Source organism: Mobula hypostoma, chromosome 6, assembly GCF_963921235.1.
Source record: "Mobula hypostoma chromosome 6, sMobHyp1.1, whole genome shotgun sequence".
Taxonomy (NCBI): Eukaryota; Metazoa; Chordata; class Chondrichthyes; order Myliobatiformes; family Myliobatidae; genus Mobula; species Mobula hypostoma.
In genome coordinates, this window is record NC_086102.1 from 114,458,400 (window position 1) to 114,477,592 (window position 19,193).

General features: G+C 44.3%; 1 protein-coding gene across 1 annotated transcript in view; it reads right to left on the bottom strand.

The window, feature by feature from the left end:
- The window catches only part of cps1 (carbamoyl-phosphate synthase 1, mitochondrial), a 196,535-nt gene that overhangs the window by 87,507 nt on the left and 89,835 nt on the right, over nucleotides 1-19,193 (bottom strand). Inside the window, exons 17-18 of the mRNA XM_063051500.1 lie at nucleotides 5,771-5,915; nucleotides 2,872-3,082 (exon numbers count right to left, since the gene is read on the bottom strand). Coding sequence (XP_062907570.1) covers nucleotides 2,872-3,082; nucleotides 5,771-5,915 — 356 coding nt within the window. The remainder of the gene's footprint in view (nucleotides 1-2,871; nucleotides 3,083-5,770; nucleotides 5,916-19,193) is intronic.

Here is a 19,193-nt window from a genome sequence, read left to right on the forward strand (position 1 = left end):
GAACACACTGGAATTTTCCTTAATCCTAGTCGCCAAGGCCTTTTCTTGTCCCCTTCTTGCTCTAAGTCCATTTTTAAGGTCCTTCCTGGCTACCTAGTAACTCTCTAGCTCCCTGTCTGATTCTAATTCCCTAAACCTTAAGTAAGCTACTTTCTTCCTCTTAACTAGATGTTCCACATCTCTTGTCTAACATGATTGCTTCACCCTACCATTATTTCCTTGCCTCAATGGGGCAAACCTATCAAGAAACCCATGCAGGTGCTCCCTATACAACTTCTATATCTCTGTTGTACAATTCCTTGAGTACACCTGCCCCAAATATATGCTCCCAACTTCCTGCCTAATAGCATCATAAATTCCCCTCCTCCAATTAAATACTCTCCCATGCCGTCTACTTCTATCCCTGTCCAATGCTATGGTAAAGGGCAGGAAGTTGTGGCCTCTGTCTCTAAAATGCTCTCCTGCCAAGAGGTTTGTCACCTGACCAGATAGGTTTGCACCCATTGCCTGGTATCACATCCAGTTTGGCCTCTCCTCTACTCAGGTTGTCTACATATTGTATCAGGAATCCTTCTTGCTCACATCTAATAAATTCCACCCCACCTCAAGCATTTTGCACTGAGGAGGTGCTAATCATGATTAGGGATGTTGAAGTCACCCATGACAACAACCCATCTATTTTTGCAGCTTTCCTAAATCTACCTACTGATATGCTCCTCAGTGCCTCTGTTGCTATCGAGGAGTATTGTTCCCTTCCTGTTTCTGACTTCCACCTACACTGACTCTGTAGCCAATCTCTCCATGACATCTTCCCTTTCTGCAGCTGTGATACTATCACTGATTAGCAACATCTTTTACCTCCCTCTTTATCCCTTTTGAAACACCTAAGCTCTGGAACATCCAGCAGCTACTCCTGCCCTTGTGATAGCTGAATCTCTGCAATGGTCTCAACATCGTAGTTTCATGCACTGACCTATGCTCCAAGTTCATCATCCTTGTTCCTGATACTTCTTGCATTAAAATAGACACATTTCAATCCATTGAAATGGCTTCAATAACACTCTCTCCACTGCCTATCCTTCCCCACAATCTCTCTACATGCTGCACCTGCCTGCAAGGATATTAGTCTCCCTCGAACTTAGGTGTAACTTGGCTCTTTTGTGAAGATCATACATCCCCTGAAACAGATTCCAGTGATCCAGAAATCTGAAACCCTGCCCTGCATCAATTCTTCAGCCATACATTCATCTACTAAATCATCCTATTCTTATCCTCACTGTCACATGTCACAGACAGCAGTCCAGAGATTACAGCCCTTGAGCTCCTGCTCTTTGGCTTCTTTCCTAGCTCCCTACGTTCTCTCATCAGGACTTCATCCTTTTTCCTACTCATGTCTTTGCTACCAATATGTACCACAACTTTCCAATCCATGAAATCGAATTTGGCAATATTCCCACTTTACAGCTTCAGTATGTAAGCTTCCTGCTTTTGGGAATTTGTTAATCCTTTCATAATGTCATACAGCACGCAGGCAGGCCCTTCAGAACATCTGGTCTATGCCGACCAAGATTCTCATCTAAGTCAGTCCAATTTGCCTGAATTTGGCTCACAACCTTCTAAACCAGGGGTTCCCAAACTTTTTAATACCATGGACCAATACCATTGATGCCATGGACCAATACCACTAATGCCATGGACTAATACCATTAAGCAAAGGGTCCATGGACCCCAGGATGGGAACCATTGTTCTAAACCTTACCTACTCATACTCTTCTCCAAGTACCTTCTAAATGTTGTTAATGTACCTGCCTCAACCACTTCCTCTGGCAGCTCATTCTATTTACAGTACTAACTACCCTCTGGGCAAAAAGTTACCCTTCAGGCTCTTGTTAAATCTCTCCTCCTCACTTTAAACCTGTGCCCTCTGGCTCTCGGTTCACCAACCCTTGCAAAAAGACTGCACATTCACTCTAACTATAACCTTCATAATTTTATGTATATCAATAAGTTCACACTTTATTCCTTTACGCTCCAATGAAATATGTCCCAGCCTGTGCAACCTCTCACTATAACTCAGTCCCAGCAACATCACTGTAAATCTCTTCTGAACTCTTTCCAGTTTAATGGTAAGTTTCCTATTCTAGGGTGATCAAAACTGAATGCAATACTTCAAAAGCAGCCTCACCAATGTCTTGCCCAACCATCCACTATCATTGTGGCGAGTCCCAATCATTGGTTCAGTTAGTTTTCCTAGTACCTCCTCAACTGGAATCTCCAAGTTTTTTCTAACTTTCACTCAGAGTATCAATTACACTGATCAAGAACTTAAGAAAACGATTCCCTGAACAGAAAGGTCAGTAAAAGCAGCAGTACAGATCAGTAAGGTCATGAATAGAGCAAATCAAATTCTCGTCTGAACAACCATAAAGATGGGATTTAAATACTTTGTCTCAAGCCTTGGAAAGATCACACTTAAGGTAAGCAATCAACACCACTGGTCTCCACCTCCAGAGGACTGAAGATGCAAAGAGAAGTCACACATACAAGAAATTACTTTCTATATATTCATTTTTGGAAATGGTGAAGATACATTCATTATCCACCCCCAAGAAGCTGGGCAATTCTCCCCAGAAAGCAGGAGAGGGACGCCGAGGTTTTCTCAGTTAATGAAAGATGTAGAGGAAATGTTTCTACTTGAAGTGATATCCAGAACCTAGTGCTACAGATGAGGTCACTAACTAGCACAGTAGGAACTGCTCCTCAAATGAATGGTTCATGAATTAAAGAAAACTGCATTTGAAGAGTTAAGCTAAAGAAACATAAACTGGAAGGTAAGAGATGCGTGGACGTGTGGGAGATCGCCCTCCTTACCCTGTGGCCTTCGACGCCAGAGCTGAGCTGCGGGACAACCGGGCATTGACTTCGATGATGCAATACTCAAGGGAGGCAGGGTGCAAGGCATACTGGATGTTACACTCCCCTATAATGTCTAGGTGACGCACCACCTTGATCGCAGTTTCACGCAGCATGTGGTACTCTTCATTGGACAGGGTCTGGCTCGGGGCTACAACCACAGAGTCTCCTAAACACAAGACACAAGGAGGTGGACAATTAGAACCCCAGTATTCGAGGATGGAAAGCTCTTGTAAAGCACATCAGAGACAGCATCATGATTCAAGCCAATGAAACACACTCTTGCTTGCTATCTCATTTGCTAGGGATTTTTCTCCTAATTTCTACCACACTTCCTCACAGAAGGCACATGGCCCCAGGCCTAATGGCTCATCAGCACTTTTCCTCTCGTATATTGCGCTCGGGCACGGCATCTGTTGTTGGACATGACTACTCCAGTAGCAGAAAAGGCCAGACTATTGCTGGCAGGAGGCAAAGAGTGAGAATAAAGGGGGCCTATTCTGGTTGGCTGCCGGTGACGAGTGGTGCTCGGCAGGGGTCGGTGTTGGGACTGTTTCTTTTCACGTCTCATGTCAATGATTTGAATGACAGAATTGATGGCTTTGTGGTCAAGTTTACGGATGATACAAAGGTAGGTGGGGGTGGAGGTAGTGTTGAGGAAATAGGAGTCTGTAGAGGAACTTAGACAGATTAGGAGAATGGGCAATGAAATGGAAGATTGAATATAGTGTAGGAAAGTGTATGTCATGCTCTTTGGTAGAAGGCAAAAAGATGTTGACCACTTTCTAAATGGGGAGCAAATTCATAAATTAAATGTACAAAAGGACTTGGTAGTCTCATGCAGGATTCCTCAAAGGTTAACTTGCAAGCTGGTGGTAAAGAAGGCAAATGCAATGTTAGCATTTATTACAAGATGACTAATATATAAAAGCAAGGATGTAATGCTGAGGTTTTTTTTTAAGGCATTGATCAGACCATACTTGGAGTATTGTGAGCATTTTTGGGCTCTTATTCAAGAAAGGCATTGGAGAGGGTCCAGTGGAGGTTCGCAAAAATGATCCCGAGAATGAAAGGGTTAATATATGAAGAGCGTTTTATCACTCTGAGCCTGTACATGTTGGAGTTTAGAAGTATCGGGGGGATCTCAGTGAAGCCTATTGAATATTGAAAGGTGTATATAGACATCATGGAGAGGATATTTCTTATAGTGGGTGAACCTAGGACCAGTGAGCAGAGTCTCAGAATAGAGAGATGTCCCTACAGAACCAAGATGAGGAGGAATTTCTTTAGCCAGAGGGCGGTGAATCTGTGGAATTCATTGCCACAGAAGGCGGTGGAGGCCAAGTCACTGGGTACACTTATGGAGGAGTTGATAGGTACTTGATTAGGAAGGGTGTCAAAGGTTATGGGGAAAAGGCAGAAGAATGGGGTTAAGAAGACTAACAAATCAGCCAAGAGTGGAACAGGTTCAGTGGGGCAAATGGCCCAGTTCTGCTCCTATGCCTTATGGTCTTATTAAGATGCATGGTCTCCATGGTAACCTGGTTGTTTACATTCAGAATTGCCACCATAGAAAACAGGGATGTACTGGTTGATGGATCTTATTCTGGCTGGAGATCAGTTACTAGTGGTGTTCCTCAGGGAAACATTAATGGACAGGTTAGTAAGTTTGCAGGTGCTACCAGATTGTTGATATTGTGGATAGCTTTGAAGATTGACAAAGAATACAGTAGGACAGTGATCAGTTGTAGAAAGGGCGGATGAAGTTTACCCCGGCTAAATGCGAGGTGACGCACTTTGGAAGATCAAACGCAAGGGGACAATACACAGTCAATGGGAGGACAGTTAAAACATGTTAGTGTACAGAGGAATCTCAGAGTCCGAGTCCAAAGCTCCCCGAAATTGAGTGCACAGGGTGACAGGGTGGTAAAGAAGGCAAATAGCATGCTTGCCTACATTAGTCGAAGCACTGAGTTCAAAATCGGGTTGTTTTCTTGAGTTATAGGGATGGAGAGGTTTATGAGAGGCACAGAGAGAATAGACAGCTGATATCTTTATCCCTGGATTTAAGTGTCTAATACTAGAGGTCATGCATTTAAAGTGACAGTGGGAATGTTCAAAGGAGATGTGCAGAACAAGTTTTCCTTTATTTACGCAGAGAGTAGCGGGTGCCTCGAGTGAGCTGCCGGGTTGGTTTTGTAGGAAGATATGACACAGGTGCTTAAGAGGCTCTTAGAAAGGCACATAAATATGGAGAGAATGGAGGGAGATGGACCACGTGCAGACAGAAGGAATTAGTTTAATTAGGAGTTATTAGCTTAAATAGTTTAGCATAAATTGTGACCAAAGGGTGTGTTCCTGTGCCGTGCTGTTCTATCTTCTATAACTATTCCACTTAGTTGGACTATGTCTTGTGTCCCCAAAAGGGATTGATGCATTGGAAGCCACCAGTGGATTATACAGTCATCTGCTTAGGACATCCTGGAGGAGGTCCTTCAAGGCAAGAAGTTGGTAAATCCTGTTAGGTGGTTCCCCAAGCAGACCAACGAAGCTAATCAGCAGAACGCTTTGTGACTAAAGCTTTCATACAATGACCCTCACAGTCCAATGCTTCCTCCATGGCTATGCCATCAGTCGCACTTTGTATTGCTCCTGAGGTGACCGTAGCAGGGGTGAGCCTGCCGGTCATCCATCTCACACTGGCCTGCAAAGTGATACAGTGGTCTTATATCAAGTGTCATCCCGAACAACTACAGAATGCGGGCTGACCACCTCAGAACATCCAGGGCACAGAGGAGGAGTGAAAAGACCAAAGCAAATCCGAAATCTATCTTACACTCATCCCTGATGGCTATACCTGTGTGGATCCCCAAAGGGTCAAAGTTCTCCATGTTGCACACAGTCACACAGTTGTCAGCAGCATCTCGCACCACCTCATACTCCACCTCTTTCCATCCCAGCAGCGACTGCTCCACGAGGATCTGGTTGGTCATTGCCAAAGCCTGGCGAAAGAAAATTGCCATTAGAAGACAGAGTCACAGAGCAAGGACACAGGTCCTTCCATCCAATGGGTCCTTGCCAGCCACGGTACTCACTCATCTAGTTCCAATCTGCTGTGTTTGGCCCATATTCCTTAAGCCCCACCACCAAAGAACCTCTCCAGGTGCTGCTTAAGTGATGCTATTGTCCCTGCCCCAACCACTTCCTCTGGCAGACTTCTTCATCTACTCACCTTCCTCGGCATGAAAAAAGTTGCCATTCAGGTCCCTTTTAAATCTTACCCCTCTCATCCTAAATTCATGACCCCTAATTTCTATCTACACTCCCCTCGAGAAATGATTGTTACTGCTCACCTTAGCTATGCCTCTCATAATTTTAAACATTTCTATAAGGTCACTCCTCATTTTCTTACTTTCTAAGGAATAAAAACCTAGCTTTCCAGCCTCAGTGTCTTATCTGTGGGTCTGGAGCCACAAGCAAATCAGATGGGGCACTAACATCACTTCCGTGAAAGGATGTCAGTGAATGCGATGACCCTTGATGCCAGTCGGTCGTTTCTGTCTCACCATCACCACTCTTTATTCCAGATTCATTCAATTAACTTGAATATTCATTTAAGGATTTGATCTCATTTCCTTGATGGGTCAGTCCAGAATTATAGATCAGAGCAGTACAGACCTTTTGGCCCACGATGTTGTGCTTACCTCTTAATCTACTCTAAAATCAATCTAGCTCTTTCTTTCATCCATGTACCTATCCAATAGTCTCTTAAATATCGTCAATGTACCTGCTTCTACCTCAGCCTTGGCAGTGCATTCCACACACCCACAATTCCCTGTGTAAAAATAACTACTTCTGATACCCTACCAATACTTTCCTCCAATCACCTTAAAAGTATTCCCTGTCATGTTAGCCATTGCAACCCTGGGCAAAAGGCTCTGGATGTCCACCTTATCATGTTACACACCTCTATCAAGTCACTTCTCATCCTCCCTTGCTCCAAAGATAAAAGTCCTAGCTCATTCAAGACTGTGCTCATTCATCCTGTCTGTGCCCCTCATAACTTTATCCACCTCCAAAAGATCAGCTCAAAATCTCCTATGCCCCAAGGAACACAGTCTAAACCTTCTCGATCTCTCTCCATAACTCAGTCTCAGTCAGTTTAAGCCTGATGTTGGAGAAGTTCTAGAATTAGTTGGCAGAATTAGCTGTCAACTGAGCAGATAAAGACAGCACGGACTTGTGAAAGACTAAGATTGTACAACAAACGATAGACTTTTGTTGTGGGTGTTGCTCTGGATTTCCAGTATCTGCAGACCTTCTCATGTTTTTGATGGATGACGGAGGGGATTGGTAAGGGAGATGTCATCATGCAAGTGGACTTGAAAAGGCTTGTGATAAGATGTCAAATAATAAGCTCATCATCAAGACTGAAGCACATGGAATAAAAGGGTTTGGAGCAACGTAAGTAGTAGACTGGCTTCAGAAAAGGAAACACAAAGATATTAAAGGTGTAATTATTCCCCTCCATAGATACTGCCTGACCTCCTGAGTTCCTCCAGCATTTTGTGTGTGTTACTCTAAAAAGCTGTGAAAGGTTATTTTCAAACTGGAGGAGAGACTATGGTGGAGTTTCCCAGGGGACTGCTACTTGCCTTAATATGTATATTAACAACTTAAAGAGTTCAGAGGGCTCTAAATAAATTTCCAGATTGGTAGCTGACCCCTACACCTAGGGGTGTAGCGAGCTGTAAGGGGATCATAGAAAGGGTGGTGGAATGATGCTGGATTGAAAAGACAAAATACAGTAGAAATCATTGTTCTGAATGATGCACAAGAACTAAGAGATTTGGGATATATGTACACAGTTCATTTAACCTGACTGTGCAGGTAAGGGCATGTACATGCTGAAGTTTAGAACAATGAGGCAGGATCTCATTAAAATATTGAAAGCCCTAGACAGAGTCGATGTGGCAAGGATGTTTCCTATAGTGAGGGAGTCTAGGACCAGAGGGCACAGCCTCAGTATACAAGGACATCCCATTACAACAGAGGTGAGGAGGAATTTCTTTAGCCAGAGGGTGGTGAATCTGTGGATTCACTGCCACAGGTGGCTGTGGAGGCCAAGTCATTCGGTGTATTTAAATCAGAAGTTGACAGGGTATTGATTAGTAGGGGTGTCAAGGGTTACAGGGAGAAGGCAGGTGAATGGAGTTGAGAGGGATAATAGATCAGCCATGATGAAATGGCAGAGCAGACCCTATGATCTGAATGGCCTAATTCTGCTCCTATGTCTTATGATATTTAAAAAGCACATGGCAGCCTGGGCTTCACAAATGGAAGTGGGAACCACAATAGCCAAAGGGTTCACAGTGATTAAAAAAACTGGCATAGCTATATTAGGAGTATTTTGGCCATTTCTAGTTGCCATACACTAAAGACTTTAGCGTTGAAGTGGAGCGACTCAAGAAGCTGGGTTTATAGTCCATGACAAAGAGGAAATTGCAAGGGGATCTGAGGTGATGAACAGCACGATGGGGAGGACGGATATAAACAGCAGAGTTCAAAGGAGATCTGGATAATTACCTAAAGTGGAAGAATTTACAGTGCTCTTGGGACAGGGTGAGGTGTCAGCACTGTCTGCAGTATTCTTGCGCAAAGCCTAGTACAGGATTGATAGGTTGTATGCTCACCCAATTTCATAATTTCCAGAGGCTTGCTAACACATGGAATTAAATCAGAATCAGGTTTAATATTATTGGCACGTCGTGAAATTTGTTGTTTTGCGGGCAGCAGTACATTGAAATACATAATTAAAATACTATAGATTACAAAATGAAATACTGTATATATAAAAATATATATTTATAAAAGTAAGTAGTGCTAAAAGAGAGCAAAAACAAAATAGTGAGGTACATTGTCCATTCAGAATCTGATAACAGACAGGAAAAAGCTGTTCGTGAAACGTTAAATATGTATCTTCAGGCTCCTGTGCCGCCTCCTTGACGGGAGCAATGAGAAGAGGCATGTCTTGAATGCAAAGTCAAAGTTAAAGTCTAAGTCTGTCCCGAGCTTTTGTGGCCCATCAGGCCGGTGCTTATGCCAGTTTCTGTGGCGTGAAGCGACTGAGAGTACGAGACTCCCCCCCGGATAGGACGCCAGTCTATCGCGAGGTTAACCCCCAGCATTTGCCAGTACCCATTTTCAGCTGGGTGGACTGGAGCAGTGTGTGGTTAAGTGCCTTGCTCAAGGACGCAACACGCTGCCTTGGCTGAGACTCGAACCCACGACCTTCAGATCGTGAGCCCAACGCCCTAACCACTTGGCCACGCGCCTCGTGAATGATGGGGTCTTTAATGATGGATGCCATCTTTTTGAGGCACTGCCTTTTGAAGATGTCCTCATTGCTGGGGAGGCTAGTGTCCATGGTGGCACTGGCTGAGTTCACAACTTTCTGCAGTGCACTTTGATCCTAAGCACTCCACATCAGGCAGTGATGCAGCCAGTTAGAATGCTCTCCACGGTACAGCTGTAGAAATTTGCAAATGCCCTTAGTGACATACCAAGTCCCTTCAAGCTCCTAGTGACATATAGCCGCTGTTGCGCCTTCTTTGTAATAGCATCAATATGTTGAATCCAGGATAGATCTTCAGAAATGTTTTAATATATTTTTATTTTAGAGGTACAACACGTTACAGAACCTTCAAACCCAACAAGCCGGATCACCCCACAACCCACCTATTTAACCCTAACCTAATTGCAAGGCAATTTATGATGACCAATTAACTTCACAATCGGTACATCCTTGGACTGTGGGAAGAAACCGGAGCACCCAGAGGAAACCTATGCGCTCACAAGAAAGACGTACAAACTGTTTGCAGCCACCGTCGGAAATGAACTCTGAACTCCGACAAAGCAAGCTGTAATAACATCACACTAACTGCTTCTCTATTATGGCATCATAAAGTTTAAGATGTTCCAACTGTAACCTGCTATGTATGCACAAAAGATAACAAATATGAGAAAGGGGTTATTTCTTAGTAATTAAGAGTTTAGGCATGGATATTCTCCAACCTCCCAGAGGCTGGTACCCTTGTGGTTATCACTACCAATTACTGACACGTAGATATTTGATTCAGAAGGGAATTGGAGTCCTTGGAAAAGGATGATTATATGTTCCAAGAAGGATCTGGGAATCATAGCCCTTAAACATTAGTTCTCTTGTGAGAATGAAGGTAGTAAACACATTTAATATAATTCTATATTGTATGAAAAGCTCATTAGCTCTAACAAACCTTATTAAGCCCGACACAAGAAAACAGGATGAACAGCAATTTCAAGCTTGATAGCATACTTCAGTTAAGAATGTTGTCAAAGCCGCAAGAGATCACATTACGCTTCCACAATCTCAGCAAGGTTTTGGCTCCTGGTTGTGCCCACCCAATTTGTACCTCAGTCTCAGCTTCGCAACCGAAATAAATAAGTCAGTTGTAATGTTGACACTCAGGAACTTGAAACTGCTTGCCCCTTCCACTGCTAGTCCCTCGGTGAAGACTGGTGTGTGTTCTCTTGCAGGTTAGTCAGTGGTAAGGAAGGCAAATGTAATGTTAGCATTCATTTTGAGAGGACTAGAATATAAGAGCAAAAATGTACTGCTGAGGCTTTAAAAGACATTGGTCAGACTGCACTTGGAGTATTGTAAGTAATTTTGGGCACCTTATCTCAGCAAAAAATGTGATTGTATTGGAGAGGGTGCATAGGAGGTACACAAGAATGATTCCAGCGATAAATGGGTGAATGTATGAGGAGCATTTGATGGTTCTGGGCCTGTACTCACTGGAGTTTAGAAGAATGAGAGAGGATCTCATTGAAACCTATCAAATATTGAAAAGCCTAGCTAGCATGGATGTGGGGAGTATGTTCCCTATAGTGGGGGAGTCTAGGAGCAGAGGGCACAGCCTCAGAATAGAGAGACGTGCACTTAGAACAGAGTTGAAGAGTAATTTCTTTAGCCAGATAGTAGTAAGTCTGTGGAATTCATTGCCACCGACAGCTATCCAAGCCAAATCTGGATATATTTCAAGCAGAGGTTGATATGTTCATCATAAGTAAGGGTGTTGAAGTTACGAGGAGAAGGCAGAAGAATGGGATTGAGAGGGATAATAAATCAGCCACGAAGGCATAATTTTGCTCCTGTCTTATGGTCTTCCCCTTGCTGAGTCCACAATCAATTCCTCAGTCCTTCTGACATTGAGTGCAAGGTCGTTCTCACAACACCACCCAACCAGCTGACCTATCTCACTCCTGTATGCCTCTTCATCATCATATGAAATTCTGCCTACAATAGTAGAGCCATTAGCAAATTTATAGATGGCATTTTAGCTGTGTCTAGCCACACAGTCGTGGGTGTAGAGAGAGCAGAACAGTGGTCTAAACGTGCATCCTTGAGCTGCACCAGTGTTGACTGTCAGCAAGGAGGAGATGTTATTTCCCATCTACAAACGTGTACATTGACTGTGGTCTCTCGGTGAGGAGGTCAAGGATCCAGTTGCAGAGGGAGCTACAGAGGCCCAGGTTTTGGAGCTTGTTGATTAAAATTAAGGGTATAATTGCATTGAACGAAGACCTGTCATCAACAAACAGCAGCCTTTGCTATTGTCCGGGTGATCCAAGTCACAGTGGAGAGCCAGTGAGATTCCATCCACTGCAGACCTTCCGTGGCTTTAGGCAAATTACAGCGGGTCCAGGATCTTTCCTAGGCAAGAGTTGATTCTGGCCATGACCAACCTCTTGTAAAGCACTTCATTACAGCAGATGTGAGTGCAACTGGGTGATGGTCATTGAGGCAGCTCACCCTGCTCTGCTTCGACACTGGTATGGTTGTCACCCTTTTGAAGCAGGTGGGAACCTCTGACTGCAGCAGTGAGAGACTGAAGGTGTCCTTGAATAATCCAGCCAGTTGGTTGGCACAGGTTTTCAGAGCCCTACCAGGTACACCCTCTTGAAAGATGCTGTGATGTCAGCCTCCAAGACAGAGGTCACAGGGTCAGTAGATGCTGCGGGGATTTGGACAGGTGTAGCTTTATTCTCCCTTTCAAAGCGTGCATAAAAGGCGTTGAGCTCATCCAGGAGTGAATCATCACAGCCATGCATGATAATAGATTTATTGCCAGCAAGCACGGCCAGAACTGGCATGCATCCAATTCCTTCTCTATCTTCACAGGGAGTTGCTTTCTCGCTCTTAAAATAGCATTCCGGAGGTCGGACCTGGGTTTTTTGTACAGTCCTGGATCCATGAATGCCACAGACCTCGCCCTCAGCAGACGATGAATCTCCTGGTTCGGCCACAGATTTTGATCTGGGTATGTCTGGAACTTTCTCAAAAATACAGATTCATCCACAAAGGTCTTGATCAAGTCAATGACAACTATGAGTCAAAGATTCAAAGACGAGTCCCTGAATATTGGAAGTCCACTGGCTTAAAGCATTTCTGTAAGTGCTCCACTTCCCTTGACCATACCTTCTTAGCCCTCACGACTGGTGCTGCAGTGTTTAGTGTCTGCTGATACACCAGGAGTAGAAGTAGATCCAGGTGACTGGACTCTCCAAAGTGTGGGTGTGGGATGACACGGTAAACATGGCTGATGATGTTACAACAGTGGTCGAGTGTGTTGGCTCCTCTGGTCTCACAGGTGATATGTTTGTGGTCATCGTTTGGAGACTTCTTCAAGCTGGCCTGGTAGAAATCCCCCACAATGATATGGAAGGCATCAGGATGCGGTGACTTCTTCTGAAGTCTTAACAACACCTATGTACACAACATCTCCACCATCTGTTCCAGTGATTTCCATTCCCCTGCAGCTCTAGTTTAAGCCACAACACCAACCCCCTCACCCGTGCAGCTCTAGCAAACCTTTCCACTGAGATATTCGTCCCCCTCCAGTTCAGGTGTCAACTGTCTCTTCCGTACAGTTCCCACCTTCCCTGGAAGAGAGCCCTATGACCCAAAAATATGACACCCTCCCTCCTCCTCCAACTCCTTAGCCATGTGTTAAACTGTATGACTTTCCTGTTTCTGGCCTCACTAGCACATGGAACGGGTAGCAATTCTAAGATAACAACGCTGGAGGTCCTGGTCTTTAACTTAACATCTAACTCCTTGAATTCGTCCTTCTTCCTATGTCATCGGTACCTATATGGACCTCCTGGCAGCTCACCCTCCCACTTAAAAATGCTCAGACAGAGGCCCTCATTGGCTTTGGCTCTTCAGGCTTGGGTGGGGTACATATCTGGCAAGTTTTTTCTTATTCATTCCTCGCTCTTTGTCTGTCAGTACATTGTTAGAGCCGTGAGAATGGCTCCAGGTACTGTGTTGTGTAGCTTGTGTGAAATAAGAACTCTAGAAGGCCTCCAGTTCCTGGGTAACCACATTTGCACCTGGTGCACCGAGCTGCAGCTCCTCAGAGAACATGTTAAAGAACCGAGGTTTCAGCTCGATGACCTTCGGCTCACACGGGAAACTGAGGAGATGATAGATATAGGTGCTACAGGGAGGTAGTCGCCCCTAAGTTGCAGGAGGCAGGTACCTGGGTAACTGTCAGGAGAGGCAAGGGTAGCCAGTGCAGGGTACACCTGTGGCCGTTCCCCTCAATAATAAATATACTGCTTTGGATATTGTTGAGAGGGATGACCTACCCGGGAGCTGATGCAGCGACTGGGTCTCTGGCACTGACGCTAAGAAAAAAGGACTACAGTGATGATAAGGAATTCCATAGATAGACGAATAGACAGGAGATTCTGTGGACATGATACCCGGACGGCCGGATGGTATGTTGCCTCCCAGGTGCCAGGGTTGGGATTGTTTCAGGTCTGGTCCATAACATTCTAAAGGGAGGGTATGAGCAGCCATAAGTCTTGGCACATATTGGCACCAGTGACATAGACAGGAAAAGCAAGGAGGTCCTGAAGAGAGACTATAGGGAGCCAGCTAGAAAGCTGAAAAGCAGGACTACCAGGGTAGTAATCTCTGGGTTGCTGCCCATGCCACTTGCCAGTGAGGGTAAGAATAGGATGATTTGGCAAATGAATGTGTGGCTGAGAAACTGGTGCAGGGGGCACGGTTTCAGATTTCTGGGTCATTGGGATCTATTCTGGGGAAGGTATGGCCTGTACAAAAGGGATGTGTTACATCTGAACCCAAGGGGGCCAATATGCTCATGGGCAGGTTTGCTAGAGCTATTGGGCAGGGTTTAAACTAATTTGACAGGGTGGTGGGGACTGGTGTGATAGGGCTGAGGATAGGGCTGTTGACTTATAAGCAGAGACAGTATGTAGTCAGACTGTTATGAAGGACAGACAGATGATATAACAAAGCTGCAGTGTAAAAGAGGGACAAAATTGAAAGAGTGATAGATACAGGACTGTAAATGTTATATTTAAATGCACGCAGTGTACAGAAAAAAATAAACGATCTTGTAGCACAGTTAGAGATTGGCAGGTACGACATTGTGGGCATCACTGAGTCGAGCCTGAAAGGAGAATATACAGGTTTCCCCCACCATCCGAAGGTAGAATGTTCCTATGAAAAGGTTCGTAAGCCGGGATGTCGTAAAGCAAAGAAGCAATTACTATTAATTTATATGGGAAAAATTTGTGAGCGTTCGCAGACCCAAAAATAACCTACCAAATCATGCCAAATAACACATAAAACCTAAAATAACAGTAACATATAGTAAAAGCAGGAATGAAATGATGAATACACAGAGGCGACACAATGGGCAATCACCTCTGATCTGGGCCGGCATTTACGTGCCGGGCTGCACCTAATTAATTAGCTTGTTTATTTCGGCTTTTTTCTTAAAGATGTGCTGGGTGCGTTCCGGCCACCGCTGCATTCTTCGTGGATTGGTATCTGTCCGCGGCCTGGGGGTTGGGGTGGTGGGACACTGGGGTGTCATCACATCGTCTGTTTCCATCAGGGCAGGCAGGTCATCTTCTATGTCTGCCTGCCTCAATGTCAAAGGTCGAGGCTCGTTGTCTGCTGTGGCTGATGTGGAAGGCTTGCTTGACTGCTTAGCCTCGCACATTTTTAGATCATACCGTTCTTTATAAGCACTCAAACCATCTTGCAAATATGCCCTAAACCGACGTACCCTTTCAAAATTAAAGTCGTACTTTATCATTGCAGCGAAAATCTCACGCAGTTGCTTCACATTTAGTTCCTGGACGACTTCACTTTCGGTCCGTTCGCTACTGCATTTGGTTTCAATTGTTATCCTTTCCTCTTCCAATCGCATCAGCTCTTCATCTATCAGTTCTTGATCATGAGATGCCAAAATCTCTCAACATCATCTTCGTCAACTTCCACAAGCCAAACTCACTTTGTCCTTACTTCGTTCACCACGATCGAAATGCTTAATTATGTCTGGTTTTACGCTGTGTAACACCTTTACAAGCTCTTTCAGGCTTTTCGATTACCTTAGAACTTACCTTGCAAACGGCTGCTCACAGGCACGTGTTTAAGCAATGTCGGCGAGAATGCCGTTCCGAATCCAGGGGAGAGCCGCTGTTTGGGGCGCGCGCTGCTTTTTTCCACACGCTGCCTTTTTTCGTAACAGTGAAAACACCTTCTGTTAGCGAAAGCAAGGAAATAATGTAGGTCTTTCGTAACAGTGAGGTTTCGTAAAGCAAACGTTCGAAAAGCGGGGGACACCTGTAATTGGGAGCTTAACATCCAAGGATACACATTGTATCAAAAGAACAGGCAGGTAGGCAGAGAGGGTGCCGTGGCTCTGTTGGTAAAAAAGTAAAATTAAATCCCTAGAAAGAGGTGACATAGGGTCAGAAGATGTAGAATCCTTGTGGGTCGAGTTAAGGAACTGCAAGGATAAAAAAACTCTGATGGGAGTTATATATACAGACCTCCAGACAGTAGCCAGGATGTGTGTTACAAATTACAACAAGAGATAGAAAAGGCATGTCAAAAGGGCAATGTTAAGATAGTCATGGGTAGATTATAAAAATCAGATTGGTGGTGCTGGATCACAAGAGAGAGAACTTGTAGAAAGGCGACAAGATTGTTTTTTAGAGTAGCTTGTGGTTGAGCCCACTAGTGATTCAGTTATTCTGGATTAAGTATTATGTAATGAATCGGATTTGATTATAAAGCTTAAGGTAAAGGAACTCTTAGGAGACAGTAATCATAATATGATATAATTCACCCTGCAATTTAAGAGGGAGAAACTAAAGTAAGTTATATCTGTATTACTGTAGAGTGAAGGAAATTAAAGAGGTATAAGAGAGGAGCTGGCCAAAATTGATTGGAAGTGGATACCAGCAGGGATGCTGGAGAGTAGCAATGGTTGGAGCTTCTGGGAACAAATTGGAAGGCACAAGACAGATAGAAGTTAGAAGATTGGGAAACTTATAAAAGCCAATAGAAGGCAACTAAAAAGCTTTAAGGGGGAGAAAGGTGAAATATGAGGATAAGCAAGGCAACAATATCAAAGAGAATACCAAAAGTTTTTTCAGATAGATAAAGAGTAAAAGAGAGGTGAGAGTAGACATTGGACCGCTGGAAAATGACCCTGGTTCAATTGCACAACCCTTGCTTCAGCAGAAACTTCTCTTGTAGTTCAAAGATAATGCTTATCATAAGAGGGTTCATGTTTCCCCTAAAGTCTGTTCTCCACTTGTTTTGAGACTGCCTGAAGAATGCAAAATCAGTCTGGCAGTATCCCCCCTGCTACAGCTCCATACCTTGCTCAAACCTCTGCTGCAGTTCCTAACGGATGTATGTAATATCACTGTCCAGACGTTCCGGAGCTGATCAAAGGGCCAATGAAATGGCATATTTTCACCTGTTGTGACAGTAGGCAAATTGGAACTGATCCAGGTCACTCCTCAGGCAGGAGTTGATTATGCTTCATGGCCAACTTCAAAGCACTTCATTATTGTGGATGTAAGTGCTAATGGACGATAATCATTGAAGCAGGTTACCAATTACTTCTTGGACACCTGTTCGATGCAGGTGGGTACCTCAGACTGCCAAAGTGAGAGGTTGAAGTTGTCAGTAAACAGTCCAGCCAGTTAGTCAGTGCAGGTTGTCAGCATCAGCCAGGTACGCTGCCTGCGCTAGATGCTTTCCATGGATTCACCCTCCTGAAGGATGCTCCCCCATCAGCCTCAGACACTCAAATCACAGGGTTGTCGGGGGAGGTAGGGCATTCATGAGATGCCTCCACGTCCTGTTGATCAAAGTGAGCATAAAAGGCATTACGCTCACCTGGGAGTGAAACCTTGTTTTCATTCATGTCGCATGGTTTTGTTTTGTAGGAGATGATGCCATTCAAGCCCTGCCACAGCTTTCAATCAACCCTCGACATTAGTCTAGAATTGCCACTTTTCATGTGAAATGGTCCAGGTCACACCTTGATCTCTTGTACTTTCCTGGATCACCAGTCCTAAACGCCACCAATCTAGCCCTCAGCAGATTTCAAATCAATTGGTTCATCCACGACTTCTGGTTGGGAAAGACTTTAAATAGTTTTGTATGGACACTCTCACCCATGCATGTCCTTATAAGATGCATGACGATCGTGGCGTATTTATTCAGGTCCTCTGAGTTCTTAAACATGGCCCAATCCACCAATTTAAAGCAGTCTCTTAGCCACTCCTCTGCCTCCGAAGACTACTTCTTTGTTATCTTTACTCTGGTGCCATGTTCTTTAGCCTCTGCCAATGTGTAGGTAGGAGGACAGCCTGATGCTCAGATTTCCCAATATGTGGTCTAAGGATGGAACAGTAGGCATTCTTGCTGTTAGAGTACAGTGGTTGAGTGTGTTGGCTTCGCTGTTGCTGTAAGGGATGTCCTAATGGTAGTTGGGCAGAGATTTCTTCATGTTAGTCTGACTGAAGTCCCCAGCTAGGATGTGAAAGGCGACAGGAAAGGCTGCTTCTTGCTTGTTAATCATGGCACTCACTACCTTGAGTGTTAGCTTGGCATCTGCCTTTGGTGGTATGTCAACTGTGATTACAATCATGGCAAAGAACTCGTAATAAGTAGAACAGTTGGCACTTAATTATTATGAGTGAGAAAGAGTGAGACAAGACCACTATATCCAAGCACTACGATAAATTTACCATGAAGTAGACTTTGAAACTTCAGCCCTTTCTTGATGCCACCATCCATCCATTCAATGAACTGAAAACCCGTCAGACTGGAGCATTTTATAGGGGCGAGCCATGTCTCAGTGAATCAGAACGCAGCAATACCTCATTTCTCTCCAGTACAGCAATCTTGACCTGAGGTCCTGTCTTTCTCTCTAGTGACAACGCTGGCCAAGAGTATGTTTGGGAGACCAGTGGCCATGTCTCCCATTGTTTCAGTCTGGCCTGAAATCCCGCACCCCCACTCCCACCCCACTGGTGTCCATGCTTCCTGGAGTGATGGCGACCAAACCATCTCTTCCATGTGCTGTACCTGCATTCCTGAGAGTCGTTTGTCATGTTCCTCAGGTGTATTAAGATCATAAGATCACTAGTGCTGTTAAACATTTCATAAGTGTGATTCTTAAAGGAAAATTACAGGCTGCAAATTGCAGTAGTAACAGCTCAGAAGATGTATACCCAGTAATGAGATACCTGTGAAGCATCACCACCTACAGCCAGCAACATTTTTTTTTTAAAAAACAGTCTTCAAGGGTCTGTGTTGTTTTTCCAAGATATAGGAGTCAAAAACTATAGGGCATAGGTTTCAGGTGAGAGGGAAAAGAGGTGTCCGAAAAGTTAGTACATAGGTAACTGGTTTGTGAAGGCCAAGCGTACATAATAATGTCGCTTTCTGATCTTTCGATGTCAACTTTTCCTGTCATTGTGAAGCAGAATTCACTAAGCATTTGATTGTACATCCACTGATAGGAAACATAAGCTGGGTTAGAACTGATGAAGGGTCTCAGCCCGAAATGTCAATTCTTTATTCCTCTCCATAGATGCTGCCTGACCTGGTGAGTTCCTCCAGTGTTCTGTGTGTAGATTTCCGGTATCTGCTGAATCTCTTGTTTCGAGGGATATGATACATGAAGGCAAATTGGACTGCCTCAGAAAGGCATATCAGCAGTCACGGCTGAGTTCGGCCAAAGGGCCAGTTACCTGCTGTTCAACTATGAGGGCCAGAGAAGTTTGCTCCCCGCCCCCCCGGTGTCTTGAAAAGCCCAGAGTTTAAATAACAAACAGAAAATGCTGGAAAAATTAATCAGGTGAGGCAACATCCTCAGAGAAGT